The 19,036-nt window shown below is 48.3% G+C and overlaps 1 protein-coding gene across 5 annotated transcripts in view; it reads left to right on the top strand.

Moving 5' to 3' along the window:
- LOC120905489 (mucin-19) overlaps positions 1–19,036 on the top strand; it is a 161,462-nt gene that overhangs the window by 103,260 nt on the left and 39,166 nt on the right. For all 5 annotated transcript variants that reach the window (XM_040316314.1, XM_040316313.1, XM_040316316.1 and 2 more), the window contains 5 exons: positions 13,895–14,086; positions 14,184–15,818; positions 15,906–16,587; positions 16,686–17,095; positions 18,304–18,384. In XM_040316314.1, coding sequence (XP_040172248.1) covers positions 13,895–14,086; positions 14,184–15,818; positions 15,906–16,587; positions 16,686–17,095; positions 18,304–18,384 — 3,000 coding nt within the window. The remainder of the gene's footprint in view (positions 1–13,894; positions 14,087–14,183; positions 15,819–15,905; positions 16,588–16,685; positions 17,096–18,303; positions 18,385–19,036) is intronic.

Below are 19,036 nucleotides of genomic sequence, written 5' to 3'. Positions count from 1 at the left end.
AATGTCTTCGCAAAGTGCGTCGTCCGTTTGATGGCAGGCGCGTTGTTCTAGTGCGTGATTGGTGCCGAAGAAGATGAGAGAAAAAAGAGAGGAAAACTGTGCGTCTTTTTGCAGTTTGTGCAGTAAGCGTGAACCACCCAAGAACCAAAAGCAGCCTGTAGGGTAGGTCGTTACTCAAAAGGCCTTTTTTCCTATTGGATTTTTTTTAGTACAAATTTATTATTATTATAGTATAACTCAATTGAAAATATTGATTATGGCATAAACCTTTGGTAATAGTTTGAAGAAGAAAAAAACTAATAATTTCTTTTACTAACTAGCTCATCATATGTTGCTAAAATCATACCCTTTTTTTCGGAGCAATTTAGTTCTTCCTTTGCCTCATTAATTCTTCGCCTTCCAGCACAACAATTTTGATATTAATTCCTTTTAAATTCAACAACACCTGGCAAATTTGATCTATCATAAATATTGGTCGTGCTGTACCACGAGGGTAAATGTAGAATTCGTTTAAAACATTTATATGAAAAATGTCTTCAATTTGCATGAAAATGACAAGTAGCGCAGTCATTTTACCTTCTTGTCCCTCAATTTTGATTTTCTATTTATAAAACAATTATGTGAACTGATCACTGTTGCGCCATTTCCTTTCAAAATACAGGATTTTCCACGATTTATTGGTTGGTTTCCTATTTTTGTCTCGAACGCACCAATATTTGACAGCGTGCCACAATTTTTGTCTCTAAGACAGTGATGTCAAACTGATGGCCCACGGGCCTAATGTGGCCCGATAGGTCTTTTGGTCTGGACCGCGGCCGCTGGAGCCTAGGTTTATTTGTAGAAGAATTTCTGCTTCTATAGTACATGTCAGTCAATTCCAGACTCCTGAAAAATGAAGAGCAGGTTACTTTATTAATTAGCAGATGCATCATGCATCATAAACCCTTCTCAGTTTGTTTCATACCTTCTCTCTATACATGTATGTATTTATAAAAGATAAAACAAATTGCAAAACCTGTTGTAGACATATAAGGAAAAAATATAGTTATTTTGATGAAACTGAGCTTTTAATTCCGCACAATTTTAGTAAAATGGTTAAAAAATCAATGCTGCTCCAATGCATCAATTTTTGACTCGTGAGTCAGTCGCTGATGTTTATGTGATTTAAAACTACAGTTGTCAAAAATCTGCTCAAATACCTTGTAAAATTATCGTAATTCCTATAAGAGTCAAAAATTGAAGACCTAAAGAGAAAAATAAGTGCGTTAGAGACAAAAATTGATGCGCACTGCCAAACGTTGATGCCTTAGAGCCAAAATTAGGTGGCAACGGCTGTGACAGAGTGCTGCAGATGGCTCCTTTCAGTCTAAAAAGATTTTTTTTTACAGTTTTACTGTGCGACACAAGACATTCAAATGAAAAAAAGGAAGATGTTTCTTTGGGCGTCCTTGTGAAACGCAAGAAATGAAACTGAAATAACCATATAATCGCCTAGCGCTGACGTTTCAACGACCCATATCCAAACGAAGGTCCCATGCATTGGATGGAGCCGTCATGTTACTGCTTTTTCCTCCCCTTTAGTGTGATCGGATTCATTTAATTTAATCAAATAATTCAAATTGCCCGTAACACACAAAGCAAAGAAAAGGCTTAAACCATGTGTGCGTGTGTGTGTGTGTGTTTGTGTGGAAGCTGGGTAAAATATAACAGCGGCGATAATTATTATTATCCCAGCGCCTCTCGCTCTGTAACACGATCTGCCCCGAGCCAACAGTCTGCCCATGCAAATGGCAAGGCAAAACCGGGACACGAGACCCAGCACCTCGATCGTAAACGAGTGTCCCCCTACCCCCACCACCCCGCGCACGTGTGTGTGTGTGTGTGTGTGTGTTGTGACAATAATGATAAGCCTGATAGTTTGCTAAATGGCCGTGCTAAAGTGGCTACATAAATTAGAGCGCAGCAAAGTGCAGGCGGGAGGAGGCGCACGAGCCACGGGCCACCGGTGGTGCGCCCGAACTCTTCCCGGGCACGGCGATGCTGCAAAAGTGTCACCGAGAGTTTTACGATACGACATTATTCGCAGCGGGCGGCTGCTGCCTGCCTGCACAGGTGGCTTGCTGCTGCTGGAGCTAAACGACCCCGAGCGCATATTATTACGCTTCTCGTCGTTGCAGCTGGTGGTGCGTATGCTTCTCTTGCGGAGACCCGTGTGCGCTTGCTCTCCTCTCCCTTTGGTGTATTCCTCTTCCTTTCTGTTCATTTTTTTTTTCCAACGACACCAAGTGAAGGGGATGCACCAAAAGGGGAAGGAACAGAGCTTGGGGGGAAATCCCACTCACATTGGCTCGTTAAGCCGGGGATTAATTCACCTTCGGCCCTTGCAGGTTGCGTTTTGCGATGCAGCGACGAAACGAATCGGAATGAAAGGAAGAGAGCGAGAGAGAGAGATCGCTCTTAATCGAATCGTTGAAGTATCGATAATGCTACCATCGGATCGGTTTCGGTGTAATTATAAGCAAAGCGTAATGGCAGCGAAGGAGCGGTGCACGGGTGGTGAATCCCGTTACCACCAATATGCACTGGTCTGGTGTGTGTGTGTGTGTGTGTGTGTGTGTGTGTGCTGCAATCATCTCCCCCGCAAGTGGAGGTGGATGTGATGCATCCACGGGGCTGCCCTGGCACTGGTCCTACTGTGGGGCGAGTAATTCGCCGCAACCGTCTCGGGCAATAAAATCTGGCAGCAATTTAATTAAAGATTAAATAAAATCCCACGCCCGGTTTTTTTTTTATTTTGCTTCATCTTTTTATTCCTTGCGTTGGCCATTGCCATTAAGCATCCGCCGAGGACGCAATGAGGTGTAACTGTTGTTTAACGAGCGATTTTTTTTTATTAATTAAGCTAATATAGATAATGCCATATACACCAACTTATCCTCCTCGTCCTTCCTTTCCCACCCCTTCCGCGTGCTGCACAGCGCAACAAATCACCCGCGCGCGCGCGCGCAAAGCTTCAATAAAGCGGCGAAGCTGGAGAAAACAAGTCGTTCGATGGGATGGAAACTGATCGTTTCGTTCTGCAAACGATCTCGTGTGCCCGGTTTGGAAAGGATGTATGTAAATAATAAGGCCGTATGCTTGTTTTTGCAGCTTTTTCTTTACCACCGAACAATACAATCTTGATTTAAAACCGTGTACGAGTGTTGAGAAAAAAAAAGTATTTTAAGCGGGTTCGTCGCTTTTCGCCAATCGGCCGTGATTCCGGTGGTATTGTAATGCCGTATGTTTTCAATTATCGCCTTGCCCCCGGATGTGTGCCCCCGAAGGAGAATTAAATTTAGTTCCGCTTTTCGGTCTCCGGCCTCGAAGGATAAATTCGGATGCACATAAACCAAAAAAGAAGAAAAAAAAACAAATCACCACGATCAAACGAAGCGGCACTTCACACCGATGCGGGATTTGAACTTAACGGAAAGAAGTGAGAAAAGAAGCGACACAAAAAACCCCCCACCACTACCGACGGGGGACGAGACGCACAGCCGTACGGGGCAGAACAAGATAAATGCCGACGCCAAGCGACGAACCCGTTCAATTTATGTTAATAACAACTTTGTTATACAAATTACCATTTCATTAAACACTACGGCGGCACATACACACACACAGTGGTAGGGGGGTAGATGCACTGCCTCCTTATTTCATGTTTTGTTCCGCTGCTCGTACTGCGCTTTTCATCTTCATTCCTTTCCTCCAGCGAGGTAATTTGGAGGGAATCCGATTTGTCACCTGATGGTGTCTGGCGTGTGTGTGTGTAACGCTGTGCTTACAGCCACAAAGCTGCTGTTGGAACGATCATTTTCTCCTTTTTTTGTGTTGTGTAGCCAATATTCTCCTTCCAGTCTCTTACCATGTGCTTTGTTCGGTGCGATTTTTTTTTCTGCTGTTCTTCCCACTTCCCACTCCGATCACACACTTCGACTGGCGAATTCGAGAACAGCAGCAGCGCGTGTATCCTTTTGCACAGGTGCACCTCGCTTTCGGTGAAGATTGAAGCAGCGGTTGCGACGCGCAGCGCAACTCAGGGTCCCCTTATACTGTGAGGAGTGTAAAAAAGTTGCGTGCGCTTTTTTGTTGTTGCGAAAATGGAAGCTTTGCTGTGACAATTTGGTAATACATTCAATTTTAAAAGTATTTTCTATCTTTTCATACTATTTTGACGTATCCTTTAAGTAATCTATGGTCTTTTTTATCGCGAAATCAGGCTGTATGACCAATATCCATGCAACGGTCCAGTTTTGATTATACCTTATTGTAAATAGAGACGTGCTGGTCAGCCTGATCATGTTCCATCGACTGGAACAGACATTAATCCAAAGGATCAGTGTCTGGGATACTCACCGGAGTGGATAAAACTTCCAATTTCAGTCTTTTTATATATTTTTTAAGGATGCCGTAGGAGAATTTCTTCAAAAGTGAAAATTCTGGGTTGGTCGCTTGTTGACTAATTCCCATATTTTCCCCTTTTGGACAGCTTTGCTTGTTTTTTATGCGATGGGAAAATACTTGCAAGTATACTTCTGTCAAATAGGGCCCTACAGAACGATTGTTCATATTTTCCAACTTAGTGAAGCAGAGCTTTCCGCAAAAAAACTGTTTTTCAAAAGTTATGATGGTCACTAGTAGTAGTGGAAGGGTAAAGTCCAAAGAAGCTTCAAAATAGCTGTATTTTTTGGTTTTACTTTTGCATTCCATAAAAATTAAATAAATTATAAAGCACACAAACTTTTTGAAAGTCCCAATATATGGATACGACGATAGTGTATGGCGTGTGGAGGTTGTGGGAGCCTCCATTTTTTTTACATCATCCCCTTTTAATACATGCCTCCCCTCCTCCCCCCGCCAGGTGATGCGAAGAAATGGAATAATTATAGACATTTATTATCAATTTGGTGTACATTAACTGCAACACCTTGGCTGCTCGCTGTTTCCTTTCCCAGTGTGCGCCGTGGCAAACCGTTGCTGTGGTCCCACTCGTTGCCACCTCATTTAGAAATGGTGTCCCTTGCTCCCTTGCCCGCCCCTTCCCGGGTGTGTGGCGGCGGCGGCGGCGCATCTTAGCATCTTCATTTTGTTGCTGCCGCGCTTTTGTTGCCACTTTGTGCACTTCGTGCCTTGTCAATTCGTTCGCCTTACAAGGGCAAAGCACGCAGTCAAAAGGGGATGGCATGCATGTGCGTTGCCTTTGTGTGTGTGTGTGTGTGTGTGCATCGCGGAGGGGGATGTCCGGATCGATACGGGCAGGAAAGCGCAGGAGCAGCGAGCGCATCAACCTTTCATTACTGCAATCTCTTGCTGTGCGCCACTTTGTGATTCCCGTTTTTTTTTTTTTTTGTGTGTGTTGATTTGCTGTTCTCTCCGTTGTGGCTTTTTATGTGTGATGTGTGTGCATTCGTCATTCATCAAATCCGTTCCACAAAACAAAACAACGCAATGGTGTGTGTGTGTGTGTGTGTGGAGGCCCGTACAGGCGCTCTTTCGTCTCGTTTTCGTCACGCGCGGGGATTGATGAATCATGCGATTTTTCTCTGCTGCGCGCGCGGTCTCTTGTGGAAAAGAAAAATCGATTTCGCTCCACACCGAGAGAAGAACCCCTCGACAAATGCATTAAAGGCTGCTTTTTTTTTGTTTTCCTTTTTGGCACTGGCTGCACCGTTTCCCACACCGTTCTTATTAGTTGATAGTTATTATATATTTTTTTGTTTTGCTTTCTTTTTTGTGTTCTCTTCCAACTCTGGCTGGCAACACGCGCAATATCCTGCGCAGTGCAGTGAAAACACGAAACACCACACTTACAGAACAACTAAATTAATGGACGCCGGGGATATTTAGGGTTAGGGCGGATTTATGTACATTTGTGCTGTGTGCGCGCCCGTGTTGAGTAATGTGCATCAATAACGCGGGTTTTTTTTTTGACGTTTGAAGTTGCGTTTTCTTTAAAGCCCTTATTTTTTGTTGCTGGTGCACTGCTACTGGCTACGCTGCCTTGTTGGTTTAATTTCATTTCGTCCTGCGTCCATTGAGGAGGCAGTGAGTGGTGTAATTTAGGTGTCTGGGGGTCCGCCCGTTTTTTTGTTTGTTGGCGCTTTCGGGGTGCTAATGCTTTTTTTTTTTATTTTCTGCTCCCTTTTAGGTGTGTAAATCAAATCGAATGACGAATGCACCTTTCTGCGCAGGCGGAAAAGGATGTGGTGGAGGGATGGTTGAGGCGGGAGGGTGTTTTTATTTTGCTTAATTTTTCGTGAAACGCTCCAAAGCGGCGGTGGCGGTTAAATTGGTTTTTTTGTTTCGTATTTATTTTTCAAACGGAAATGTCACCCTCTCGCCTTTTCTGCCTGCCTGCCCCCCGTTTTACCCTCTCCACCTGGGGGGGAGGGGGGGGTGGGGTCCATTCCCACGGAAGCAGTGCCTCCGGAATTACTTTTACTCCAATCATTTCTGAACGGTCGCTTTGAAATTTGCAACATTTAACAAAAGAACTGCAAAAAGCCGCAAGGAAGCGACGAACCTTTTTTTCTTCTCTTTATATCTTTGTCACGATTGGATTACTTCTTACGTCCTTTCTGGGGGTGCGTGCGTGTGTGTGTGGTAAAGGGTGAGACGAAGGGTGGGAAAGCGTAACAAATCGAAAGGCAGGGCATGTGTAAAGATGGACGTGGGAAAGTGATGAGTCTCTCTTTTCAATTACGTTGCGATGGTAAAATAACAACAAAAAAAGGAAAGAAAAGAAAATCCTCCAACCGAAGCAGAGATTGAACATGGCGTTGAATGAATTGGATTCGCTAACGCTGATGCATTGATCCTCCATTAGCGCGAGGGGGGTAGTGTTCCCTTCGAATGCATTTTATACCGCCTGCAGAGATCCCTGACCTTGCTGGTCTGGTGTGTATGTGTGTGTGTGTGCGATCAGCAAAGGCGCGGGCACATGAATGAATATTTTCGATTCTCTCCAGCTGAATGCGCGATTTCGGTACGCTTATTGGTAAGCGGTATGCGCCAACGAGCCCCCGACTGCTAGCTCTCACTTTCTCGTGCTTCGTTTTGGGGATTGGCAAAAAAAAAACGAAACTGTCTGCAGATGAGCATAAAACAGGGATGTCAAACTGGCGGGGCCTGTGCGATGCCTTTGGTGTGGTGCGCGACCGCTTGAGCTTTATTTTGCATTTCTGCTTTCTACAGTACAGTGTGAGCAAATTCCGGACACCTGAAACAACCTCAGTCAAAAAGATTTGGAAAAATTAACTACAATGCTAATCCAATAGCCATAAAAACTAGTAAGATCTGGTACTCTTTCGGCATATTCTTGTAGGGAAAGTAACACGTCGAACCGGGGCCGGTCTGGTGGTATAGTCGTCAACTCGTACGACTTAACAAACATGCCCGTCATGGGTTCAAGCCCCGTATGGACCGTGTTGTATTCAGTAAGTCACTGAAAGCCAAGTCCAATTTGTGGTACAGGCAGGCCTTGACCGACCTCTGTTGTTGTGCAAAAGAAGAAGAATAAGAAGAAGATCAGGTCGCGAACCACTCTTTAGGGAAGATTGGAGCGTAGAACATTAAACTTCTACAAAACGTTTAGAAATCAGAGCTGTCTGTCAGTACAAACTAAAACTAGTGGTGTTTTCTCTGGATCGCACCACAACCTCCCGATCCAACTCCGTGAGGAGTCCTCCAGAGTAAGAGTCAGCTAGAGACGGAGTCGTCCGGCATATCTGCTAGAGTTTGCTGAAGTCGAAGTCGTCCGGAGTAGAAATCGTCCGAAGTCGCCCGAAGTCATCCGGGGTTGTCCGGAATCATTCGGAGTCGTCGAACTTCAACTCCGGACGACTCTGGACGACTATTCTGTATTACTCTGGGCGATTCTGGTCGGCTCCGGATAATGCTGAAATCCTCGAAGTTGGATCGGAGTCGACTTCTAGTTTTTGCCAACTTCGCAAAATCTCAATGTTTTTTAAACAGAGACGAATTGAAAATAATCTGCTACAAACGTTCAGCACTAATACGTTTCTTAGATTATTTTAAATTTATTTTACATCAAATGTTTTAATGCTGTAACGTACTTGTTATCCCAATATCAAACGAAAGGAGCTGCTAAACTAGTTTGATGAGTTTGACATCGCTGGCTTTACAAATAACAGCTCGCCCTCGTCCAAAGCCAATCTGTATCGTGCAGATTGTAAGCAAGAAAGCAAATGAGAAGGAACCGCCATAAGCAGACGTGGAGATTCGACAACTTACACTACACCCGCGGACACCTGATTTGAGCTGCAATTTAACCTCAAGCGCGGTGCGATGGTTTCCTTTTTCTTTTTGAAAAGTGGCCGTTGTGCGAAAAACTATGCTACATTGGCTGCGCCGGTCCTGAGATGAAGATACATGTGATTACATTTATTATTTCCCTCCGTGTCTCCACGCGTTCCTCCCGCAGCGGCTGTTGTTTGGTGAGGTCGCGGCCACATTTGATCCGCGATCCATTCATGGGGAGAAGGAGGGACCTGTCAAAGGATGTAGCCAGCTGGATGTCTTGCTTTTGTGTGTTGCCTGCACTGTTGCACAGCTACCTGCTGCTGCTGCTGCTGCCCCGTGCATACGATGCTGTGCAGTTCTATGCTAATCCGCGCACGAGATTGGCACCATAACAACCACAGACGCACACACACACACTCGGCGCAAAACATCACAAAGCGCACCACTCCAGCCAACAGCTTGTGGGGAGGTCAACAATGAAGGCTCTTTGTGGTTAGAGAGAGAGAGAGTTCCGCCTCGCCCCGATCCCTGTGAAAGTAGCTGCTTTTATAAGCCCCGGCCTCCGGCGCTACCTTCAAACACCGGTAGTCGGCGTCCCCCGGACGGTGGCTGAGGTTCGTCGCTTACAATCTTGGCACTTGTTTTTTTTCTTCTTTATTTCTTTCTGTCCTGCTTGTTTCGATTTTTCCACCCCGTGTTCCCACACAGGCTGAGTGCGGTTCCGCGCATTCGTCCTGCAGCGGGGGCAGTAGTGTGTGTGTGTGTGTGTGTGTGTGTGTGTGTGTATGGTGTAGCTGCGATTGAAAATTATCTACCATGATGAGTTGAAAAAAGGGCGATCGTAATTATCATCATCATCTGGTGGAATCTTTCCCCCCCCCCCCCCAAATGCATTCGACGCTCAGGACTGATTTATGCTTTTCCGCTCCACTTGCCCTCTACGTCCTCCGGGATTGTAAAGGCCCGCCCGGTGGGAAATGCGCCCCCTGTATGCCGCCTTTTAATCGCGCGCTGTCCTTTCAATATATGCGCGACGTCATGTTGTGTGCGCGCCACCACGCCACCGCGGTAATGATGGCGTGTGTAGCTTCTTTTTCTTTTCTTCTTATCGTTGTTGTTGCAAGATGAGATGCGCAACACTTTCTCGCTCCCTTCAGGTACAGGTGGTGGAAATTAATATCCATTTGTACCCTTTTTTCCTGCTGCATGAGTTTTGAGGACCTTTTTTCTGAAGAATAAATCCAATGCTTTTTTGTTGCTGCGTAGATAAGCGCCCCTGCGAGATGATCGATGAAAAACAAAAACCATTATGGCACAAACGAGAGAGGGGATGCATCGACGAAAAAAAAAACAACCCCTTAATTTGTTGCACTTGCTAAAATTGCTTCGAAAGAAGCGCAAGGTTTCAAGCGACGAACCCCCCCCCCACCCATTTCAAAGGGAAGTTACAACAACAGGCTGCTGGGGAGCGTGTGAAACTGCACAAATGCTGCCAGTTGTGTGTGCACGCATATAAAAATATTCGCTCCATTCTTTGCCGAGCCCGCCGAGCCCACAGGTCAAAGCGCAAACACATTCCTCCTGCAAACGCGCTGAAAAGGCAGTGCGCTACCTATTTCTTTCCCCTTTTTATTTATCGCGCGTCACACAAATTATCTAAACGGGCCTATAACATCCCGAATGAAGCTATTCAATTTGGTTGTGGTGTGGTCCTGCTCCGCTTACCGAAACAGAAGGAACCAAATGTTTTGTTGCGCAGTAGTAGTGGCAGGCTAACGGGTAGGCAATTTAAATGTGGCAAGCAATTTAAAATTATGTGCAACGCGTGAAAAATGCAATTTTGTGTGCCGTTGCTGCTGCTGCTGCTGCTGCTGCTCGCAATTCGCTGGTAGAAACGATGGAAACGACTGGTGGGTCACCCTTAAGCTTTCGCGGAAAGCACCCAATCCAATCAACCATATCCACCCAAGCGCGCCTTATGTGCAACGGCTTCCGAAATGATGATTAGCTCGTGTTCGCGCGGCCCTTGCCGCCCTTGCCGACCGCGTGTAAGCTCTGGGGCACGGCCTTTTTTGCACACTCAACAACAGCAACGCCAACAACAACACACATCCACTCCCAAAAGCCCCGCGCGGAGGTTCGTCGCCTACGCGCGCTCTCTCCCGCTCAGAGGCTCCCTTCCTGCTTTTGCTCTGCGGGGTGTTCGTTAAATGATTTTCTACTGCTGGTTGCTGTGTGTATGCCTTTCGATGCATATTTTCTTAAAGCCCCAAAGCGAGAATAATGTTTTTTTTTTTTTTTTTTTTGCAAAATGATGATGCAGCGTGTGTGTGATGTGTGATGAGTATGATGGGGGGGGGGGAACTCGGTTCGGTTCGGAAAAAGCGTGTCCCGGGCATCTTTGCCCCGTCATAAAACACTCGAGACGCGGAGATGAAATGTGTGTTACTGGCTGGCAGCAGCAACAGCACCGTTGGAAAGCGTTTAAGCGATGCACCTCTACGCGTGTGTGTGTTTGTGTGTGTGTGGGTTTTTTTTCTTCATGCTGAATATTAAATTATTTAACAATTTTACGAGACATCTCTCGCACCGCTATGCTTCATTTTCTACTGCTGCTCCCTCCCGCGGCAGTGATGCTGCTGCGAGAGATACCTCAACTCATCTGCTTATACTTCTCCCCTTGCCCCCACCAACACCTCCACCCCCCCCCCCCCCACACATTTGTTGGTACAAAAATTTACGGCCACTAAAAGCAAAAATCGAAACGATCGTTCTCCGTCCTCTCCGAGTCCGGTCGGACTTTTACGATCATCACGCACACCGGGGGGGGGGGGGGGGGGGGGGTGGCGAGGGGAGGAAGGGAGGCGGGGGAGGAGGATAGTAAAAATAAACCCTCCCGGTGTAACACATTGCGACTGTTGCTTTTGCGTTACCGCGTATACGCGCGCGGCTGGCGGCTGTTGTCCGGCTGCGTTGTTGTGCCTTGTTGTTGCCCGGCCGTGATGCAACTGGCCGAGCTTGTTCTGAAGGCAACACGGGTAGAACAATGCGTCAGCAGCCCGTTGTAGCGGTGTGGCCTTCGCGCCCCGAGACGAAAAGCTCATTTAGCGCGGGGCGAACTTTATGATAATTTTCTAAATTTAAATTAGCGTTGGCATCGACACCGTAATTACTTCATAAATAAATACATGTGCGCACGTGTGTGTGTGTGTGTGTGTAGCTTGTTTGCTGGCTCCCCCCACCCCCCTTCCCCCATTGTGTGTTGCGGTAGGGCAGTAAATCCTTGTCCGTTGTGTGGTGCACCTTTGGTCTCCTCCTTGGTGTGGTCCTTTTATTGTTTTGTTTTGTTTTGTTTAAATATATGACCCACTCGGGATTGCAGTTTTTGTTTTTGACATATGCAGGCGCTACTGTGTTGTTGCTGTCTGTACCCGCAAGGATGGAAGGATTTTAATGGGCTTTTCGCCTTTTCTCACTATGTCACTCTCTCTCTCTCTCTCTCCGTTGCCGTTGTTGCTGCAAAAAGACTTTTATAAAAGAAGTTTGCCACGGCACGAACCGGCTCAAACGGCGGCCAACATTGAAACGCTCAGCACAAGCGTGAGTGTGCGTTTGCTTTTTCGCCGGTTACCACGTGCGCACCAGAAAGGCAATGTGTTAGTGTGTGTTTGTGTGTGTGTGAATCCGATCCTTCGTGTGCAAAAAAAGGCAGAGCGCAAGATTGAATCGAACGAGCATTTTGCAATCCGGGTTCGTCGCTTATTGCACTTGTTAAATTGTGAAAGTAATCATCGCCTTAGTTTAGAAATAGTTTATAATAAAGCATTATTCCCGTGTTCCCTTCGTTCGTCGAGCATAGCTGTGTGTTACCCTGTTTATGGCTGTCTGTTTATGGGCACAGGAACGCCATCGAAGTACCCAATAGTGCAAGTGAGTGAATCGTGTTTACGAAGAATATATCGCACTCTATTATTTTTGCTTGGTTTCGAACATTCTGCCTACGAATTCCAACGGTGCGGGAGATGTGGAAGCAGAGGAAGCGAAAGCTAACGAACAACCGTTTAGCGATGCTGACTGGGGAAATGCTGTTGATATCGCGTCGTTCCATTGCAGGATTTGTGTTCCAGTTCTGTGGTGGATCTGTGCAGCCTGGAGCTATAAACGGGCAACATATTCTGTTGCATTGTCCACAACAGAGGCTGAATATATGGCTATATCGAATACCTACTCAGGACGCCTTTTCACAGAGATTTAAGGCATCGTACGACAACAATTCGAGAAGAAGGCGCCGCAACAGGGCTTTGAAGGCATTTAAGGTCTTATTCGGATTAGAAGGCGAATGAAGATATCAACCGAAACTTTCACGGCTCTTATCTTTGAAATGTTTCAAATTTGGAATCGCATAAGAACAAATCGAGATTACCGCCATCTTGTTTTGTTTATATATCGATTTTGCTTCCTCACAAATCTTAGTACTAAATAGTGCAGTGACAACGCTTTTGGTTCCGAACCGAAAAAGAGGGTGTTCAAATCCTGATTTTTATGAGACTTTTTTTCTTGTTTTTGTATTTTTTTCTATTCAAATTCAAAGTTTGCTGCTATAATAAGTGTAAACAAAACTTATTGCAGGAGCAAAATTAAAATGGTGTCTAGTTCAAAAACAAAAATTTTACTATGCTCACCCTTAATTGTCAGGATGGGTGAAATATTTATCTAATTTCACCTTTTATGGGAGCTTCTAAATGAGTTTGATACATTACTAACACCTTTTAACGTTCTTGTATTCAAGAAACTGAATAATGCAGACGATGTTTGATAAAGTGAAATAGCGCAGCCATCACCGGACATCACTACAACACAGCAGTGCTGTACTAAAGACGCGCTTGTAAGATTTTCATTTTACAAATGGCAAACTGAAATTTCAAATTCAAGACGAAATGTTTCATTGAATTGTATCAAAGGCATTTAATTACTGCTAAATGCACTGCTAATCGCCTTGAATTTGCTGGCGGGGAGATCTCATTCTCACAATCTGCAATTAGCACTTCAGAAGGTGGACGTTTTCACTAAACCTATATCTGGATGTCGCTTTACGGAAGCTGTTAAGCAGTGTAGCAGTTTTCTAATTCAAGGTTAGGTTAGATTGTCAGAGTAATGATTGATCGAAGGAAACCTTGAGTCAGAAATAGTCTTTAATAAAACGCTATTCCGTGTTCCCATCCTTCAACAAGAGTAGCTGCATTTCCCTTAGCTCCTTTTAGCACCGTTCCAATAAGATTAGCATTATCGTGTGTTGATTAATCTTGCCATCGTGTGTGCCAAACAAGTGACAGCTAATTTGTCTTCCGAAGGGCCATTGCCGATGACAATCGAAAACAATCCCGTTAGCTCTGTGCCAGCAGTGCGCCCTGCCCCTGCAAGTGCTGCAAGTGATGGATGTGGCTGTGCGATCGCTCGCCGCAACATAGTTTCATACTCACATCGAGCGGGCTGTTAGGCGTTTAGATATCAAGAGAGAAAGAGAGTGATAAATGATGGCTAACTGTAATCTGTTTTGTTTATTTTCTTTCCACTTTTCCTCCCCTTCCAGGTTGTACTCTCGGCCTGCTCCTCCTACTTCCAGACGCTGTTTCTCGACCATCCGGCCCGGCACCCGATCGTCATACTGAAGGACGTTCGCTTTGCCGAGCTGCGCACGCTGATCGAATTCATGTACAAGGGCGAGGTAAATGTCGAATACTGTCAGCTTTCGGCACTGCTAAAGACGGCAAAATCGCTCAAGGTAAGGCGCATCGGCGGGCGCAGGCGCTTGCGAACTTTCTACTGGTGCACTTGATTCAATCCTTTTCGCCCTCCTCCTCTTTCTATCCAACACACAGGTCAAAGGACTGACGGAGATGACAAATCAGAGCAGCCCGCTGACGGAACCGAAGCTAGAGCCGGAGCGACTCCGACCCCACAGCAGCCATGGTGCGGGCGGCGGTGTCGGCGCGACTGGCGGCAGCAACAGTGGCAGCGGGAGCGGCGGCACCACCCTGGCCGCCTCGGAAGCGATCCTGCCGACCAACCTCTCCACGACGCTCCCGACGGCAACGCTGGCGGGCGGCGGTGGCGGCCCGTATCTCACCTCAACGACCACCACCACGCCGGGCGCGGCGTCGACGACGGTCAGCACCACCGCCACGACTGCTACGACCACCGGCAGCAGTGGCAGCAGCACCACCACTACTACCACGAGCGAACCGAACGGTGCCGACAGACCGGCGGAGGAGCAGCAGCAACATCACCAGCAACACTCGCTATCATCGCAACAGCATCACTACACGACGCAGCAGCAGCAGCAACGTTTGAGTTCCTCCGGCATTGGCAGTGCCAGCGTCACCTCGGCAAGCTCCCTCAGCAGCAGCAGCAGTAGCAGTGGCACTGCCACCGCCGGCAACGTCACCGATCTGTCCACCACGCTCGGGAAGGACGCGGCAATGGTGTGCGAAGCGGACGCGTCGACAGCCGCCGCCCCGAGCGCCACCACGACCACTACGCCCCTCTCGCTGCTCACCCGGAAGCATCGCGACGCGCCGATCGACATCTCAACCGCCACCACAGCCTTATCCTCAGCGAGTGCCGCCGCCGTCACGTCGTCGGCCGCACAGCTGCACGGTGGTGGTGGTGGTGCCGTCGGCAGCAAGGGCTCGAGTTCCTCCTTCACCTCGGTCGCTGCACTCAGCAGCAGCAGTAGTAGCAGCAGCAGCACCACGACCACCGTCATCCAGCGGCCGGCGTCGGGCGATGGCATTCTATCTTCCCAGCTGGCCGCGTCGGCAGTCAGCAGCGACGGCAGACGCAGCGCCACACCTCTGCACGACGAGCCGCCCAGCCGGGAGGAGGAAGAGCACGAGGAGATGGAGCAGGAGGTAAACGATCGCCATCCGCAGGATGCGCGGACTACACCGACAATCGCCGCCGCGCTAGACGACGAACGGGACACTACTACAACCGCCACCACCACCACCACCAGCAGCACCACCACGATCAGCGATAAGGCAGACGCGCACCAAAGTGCTCACCAGGAGCGGGGAGCAAGGATAGGGACGGCGTCGCCCCCGGCCGGCAGCGGGGGCGATACGGACGAGTGCGCCGCCAGCGACGAACCCGCCGCAGGCGACCCAGCAACCGCATGCTGCTCCACCTCGATCGCGGAGCGGCAGCCTTCGCCCGCACCGACCACCCTGATCCCCGACAGCAGCCTATCGCGCAGCAGCCCGCTCGGCGAGCTGGTGGACGAGGTGCGGCGGCCGGCAAGCAGTGCCGCTGCTGCGGCCGCCGCCGCCGCCCTGATGGCAACCGATCTACGCACGGACACAGATTATCATCACGCGATGCTGCTGCGGGACGTTACGATGGGAACCGCCGACTACGACGATGAGGAGGAAGAGGAGGAGGAGAACGAGGACGAGGGGGAGGATGTGGACGATGGAGCAGCAGAGATGCTGCTGGCAGCGGCTGCCGTCGCACAGGTAACGTCGCGCAACGGGCGGTTTTTCCCCATTGTCCTCTATTTAACTTTTCTTTTTTCTTTTTTTTTTTGCTTTCTTTCAACCAAGGTTGCACGGGAGGCACGCGATGCAGGAACGGACGCCATCGTGATCGGCACCAGCGAGGGGAGTGCGGAGCAGCGGCGTCGACGCGGACGCCGCCCGCTGACGGCAAGCGACGAACCGGAGGAGGAAGCGAACGAGGAGCAGCAACACCGCCATCGGTCCAGACGCACCGGACCGGACGACGAGACGACGCTCGGCCCGGAGGAGGTGGAGGACGACGATGACGACGACGACGATGACGACGATGACGAGGACGACGAGGGCGGCGGCCCGCACGATCTGCACATTGGCAGTGCGGGCAGCACGGGCAGCGCCGGCAGCGGCGGCGGCGGTGGTGGTACACTGCTCGGCCGGCACCACCACCACCACCACCATCACCAGCATCTGCTGCAGCTGTCCGCCCACCATCACCACCACCATCATTCGCACCAGCAGCTCCAGCAGCAGCTGCACCAGCACCATCAGCAGCAGCTGGCGGCCGCGGAGCTGCTGCGGACGGCCGAGCAGCAGCAGCGGGTGCGCCAGCAGCAGCAGCACCAGTCCCGCCGCCGCCGCTCGTCCGAGGACGGTCCGGCCCGGCCAAGTGGCACCACCACAAACAACAACAACAACAGCAGCAGCGCCACCTACAACAACAACTCCGACGACGAGTATCAGCCACCGATGAAGATCAAAAACGAAGTCGGTAAGTGTGTGTGTCGGGGTGGCGAAAGATGGTTGTGTGTGTGTGTTTCGATGCAATCGCTAATACCTTCCTCCCCCCTTCCCACCCCTTCGTTGCAGACTTTTCAGCGTTCGCCGGTCTGAACATGACGATCAATGCGGCGGCAAGCGCCAACGCCAACCTGTCCGCCGCACTGAACGCGGCGTCGGCCGGTCCGGGCCCGATCCTGCTCGCGACCGATCTGCGGCCGGCATCGCGGGGCGGCAGTACCACCACCACCGCCACCACCACCACCTCGGCCGAAGCCGCCGCCCAGAGCGGGAACAACGGCAGCAAGAACGGCGAGCAGCAGCAGCGCGAGCGTGGTTCGCCCCAGCACCAGCATCTGCAGCACCATCACCATCAGCGGGCGGCGGCGGCTACCGCAGCCGCGCTGGCCGTCTTTAATGCGAGCGGCCTCTCCAGCCCCCTGGCCGAACCGATCGCGGGACCGTCCGGCATCATGGGCCCGGTCCAGCAAGTGCCTCTGGTAAGCGCCCGACCCGTATGCAAACTGCACCGCACAATGCGAAAGCGAGATTTTTGCAGGGTTGTTCCAAGTCACTTTCGAATGTGCACATAATTTTCAACAGCTTCATACACCGTTTTCCGGGTCAGTTGCTAATGCGAACGGCATTATTCAACAATCGCAGGAGGTTTGTTCAACAGTCCAGCTGTCACAAATAATGACAGCTGGTGAAAGAACATCTTGAATGTTTTTATTAATGCTGTTCACATTAGTGTTGGGTTTCATGAGTTTTTCGTTGTGATTCATTACAATGAATCTTCAGTGATGAGTGATTCGTTTCTCAAATCGACTCTTCAAGGATTCATGAATCTATAAGATTCATAATTTCATTAAAATTCATATATCTCCAGGTATTCATCTTAAGAGATGTATGAATATTGAATATAGAGGATGTTGAATTTGCGTGATCCCACTTAACATGTCCGTCGTGGGTTCAAGGCTCGCATGGACCGTCTCCCCGTAGCAAAATATATCCGGCTGCGTAGTACTTGCCAAGAAATCTCGAAAGCCTGTATAGGCTGGCATGACCACGTATGTTGTTAAACCAAGAAGAAGAATAATGAAAAGCTCTAGCTCTATGAATCCCATAACATTCATGAATCCCTAGTGATTCGTGAATCTTTCGAGATTCGTGAATCTTTGGAGAGTCATAAATTTTTGAAGATTCATGGAACTTTGCAACCGAGATTCAGATTCATTGAATCATTTCGAAGATTCATTCAAATTCATGAATTCAGATTCATTTAGATACATTCAGATTCATGCATTAATCCTTAGCGATTCGTGAATCTTTGGAGAGTCATGAATCTGAGATTGCCACTGAGATTCAGGTTGATTGAATCATTGATTCATGAATCTGATTCAGATTTACGCAACACTAGTTCACATTGAAAACTGAGCCGGAAAACTGCATAATGAAATTTCAATTTTTACACATGATTTTCGACACATCACAGTCACACTCAGTCCAACTTGTGATGTGTTGAAAATCATGCAGAAGAAATCAAAAATTATGATGATGGAATGAAATATCCGATGAAATGAGATAAAAAAAAGAAAGTACGTGTTGAATAACATTGTTTACATTCGAAACTGACTTGGGAATCCCTGTATTTGTTCCATAGTTTCGTGACTCTAATCTCGCTCTTTCTTTGTCTGTCTCTTTTTAGTCGCTAAAGAAGGAGATCGACTGGGGCGATGACAAGTCTTCGGGCGAAAGCTCACTAGACTTCCGTCACGCGCACGACTCGGTAAGTGACATTAAAAACAAACTTACTCTCTCTCTCTCTCTCTTTCTCTCTCTCTTTCTCTCTCTCTCCGATCAATCGGTGCCAAAGCTCCCAATATGTTCTCCCACCACCAATACTTCCTTTTCGGTTTTCGTTTGTTTTTTTGTTTGTTTTGTTTTCTTACGTTTTCTTTCGTTTTTTTCCCCCGCTGCGTAATGTCGCTGTGCTCCTGCTGCCTTCTCCCTGACTCCACCGTTCTCTAGTTAAATGCGACTAAACCCTCCTTTGGTCTCTCTCGCTCTCTCTCTCTCTTTCCTGTCTTCTCTCGTTCCCTCCCTCTTTCTTAGCCTATTTTGTGCTTAGTTTGTTTCTGGGTGTGGTGTACTTTCTTTGCTTTGGAAAAGTGAGGCGATGGAGGAAAAATGAACTGCACACCCACACACACCCACTCACACATAGCAAGAAAGAGCCTAAGTAAGATAGCCATGCCAGTGTGTGTGTGAGTGTGTCTATGTGTGTGTGTATATATGTTTGTTTACCTTTCTCTCGATGTCTTTTTGACTCTTGCCGTCATACGCAATGACGTAATTTCTTAACATCTTCTGTGTGTTGTTGTGCGTGTTCGTGAGTTTTTGTTTCCTCTCATTTTTGTTCTCCTTTTTCTCCCCCCCCT

The sequence above is a fragment of the Anopheles arabiensis genome, chromosome X (genome assembly GCF_016920715.1).
Source record: "Anopheles arabiensis isolate DONGOLA chromosome X, AaraD3, whole genome shotgun sequence".
NCBI lineage: Eukaryota > Metazoa > Arthropoda > Insecta > Diptera > Culicidae > Anopheles > Anopheles arabiensis.
Note: the sequence above shows the minus strand (reverse complement) of the source record. Positions and strands in the feature narration are given on the sequence as shown.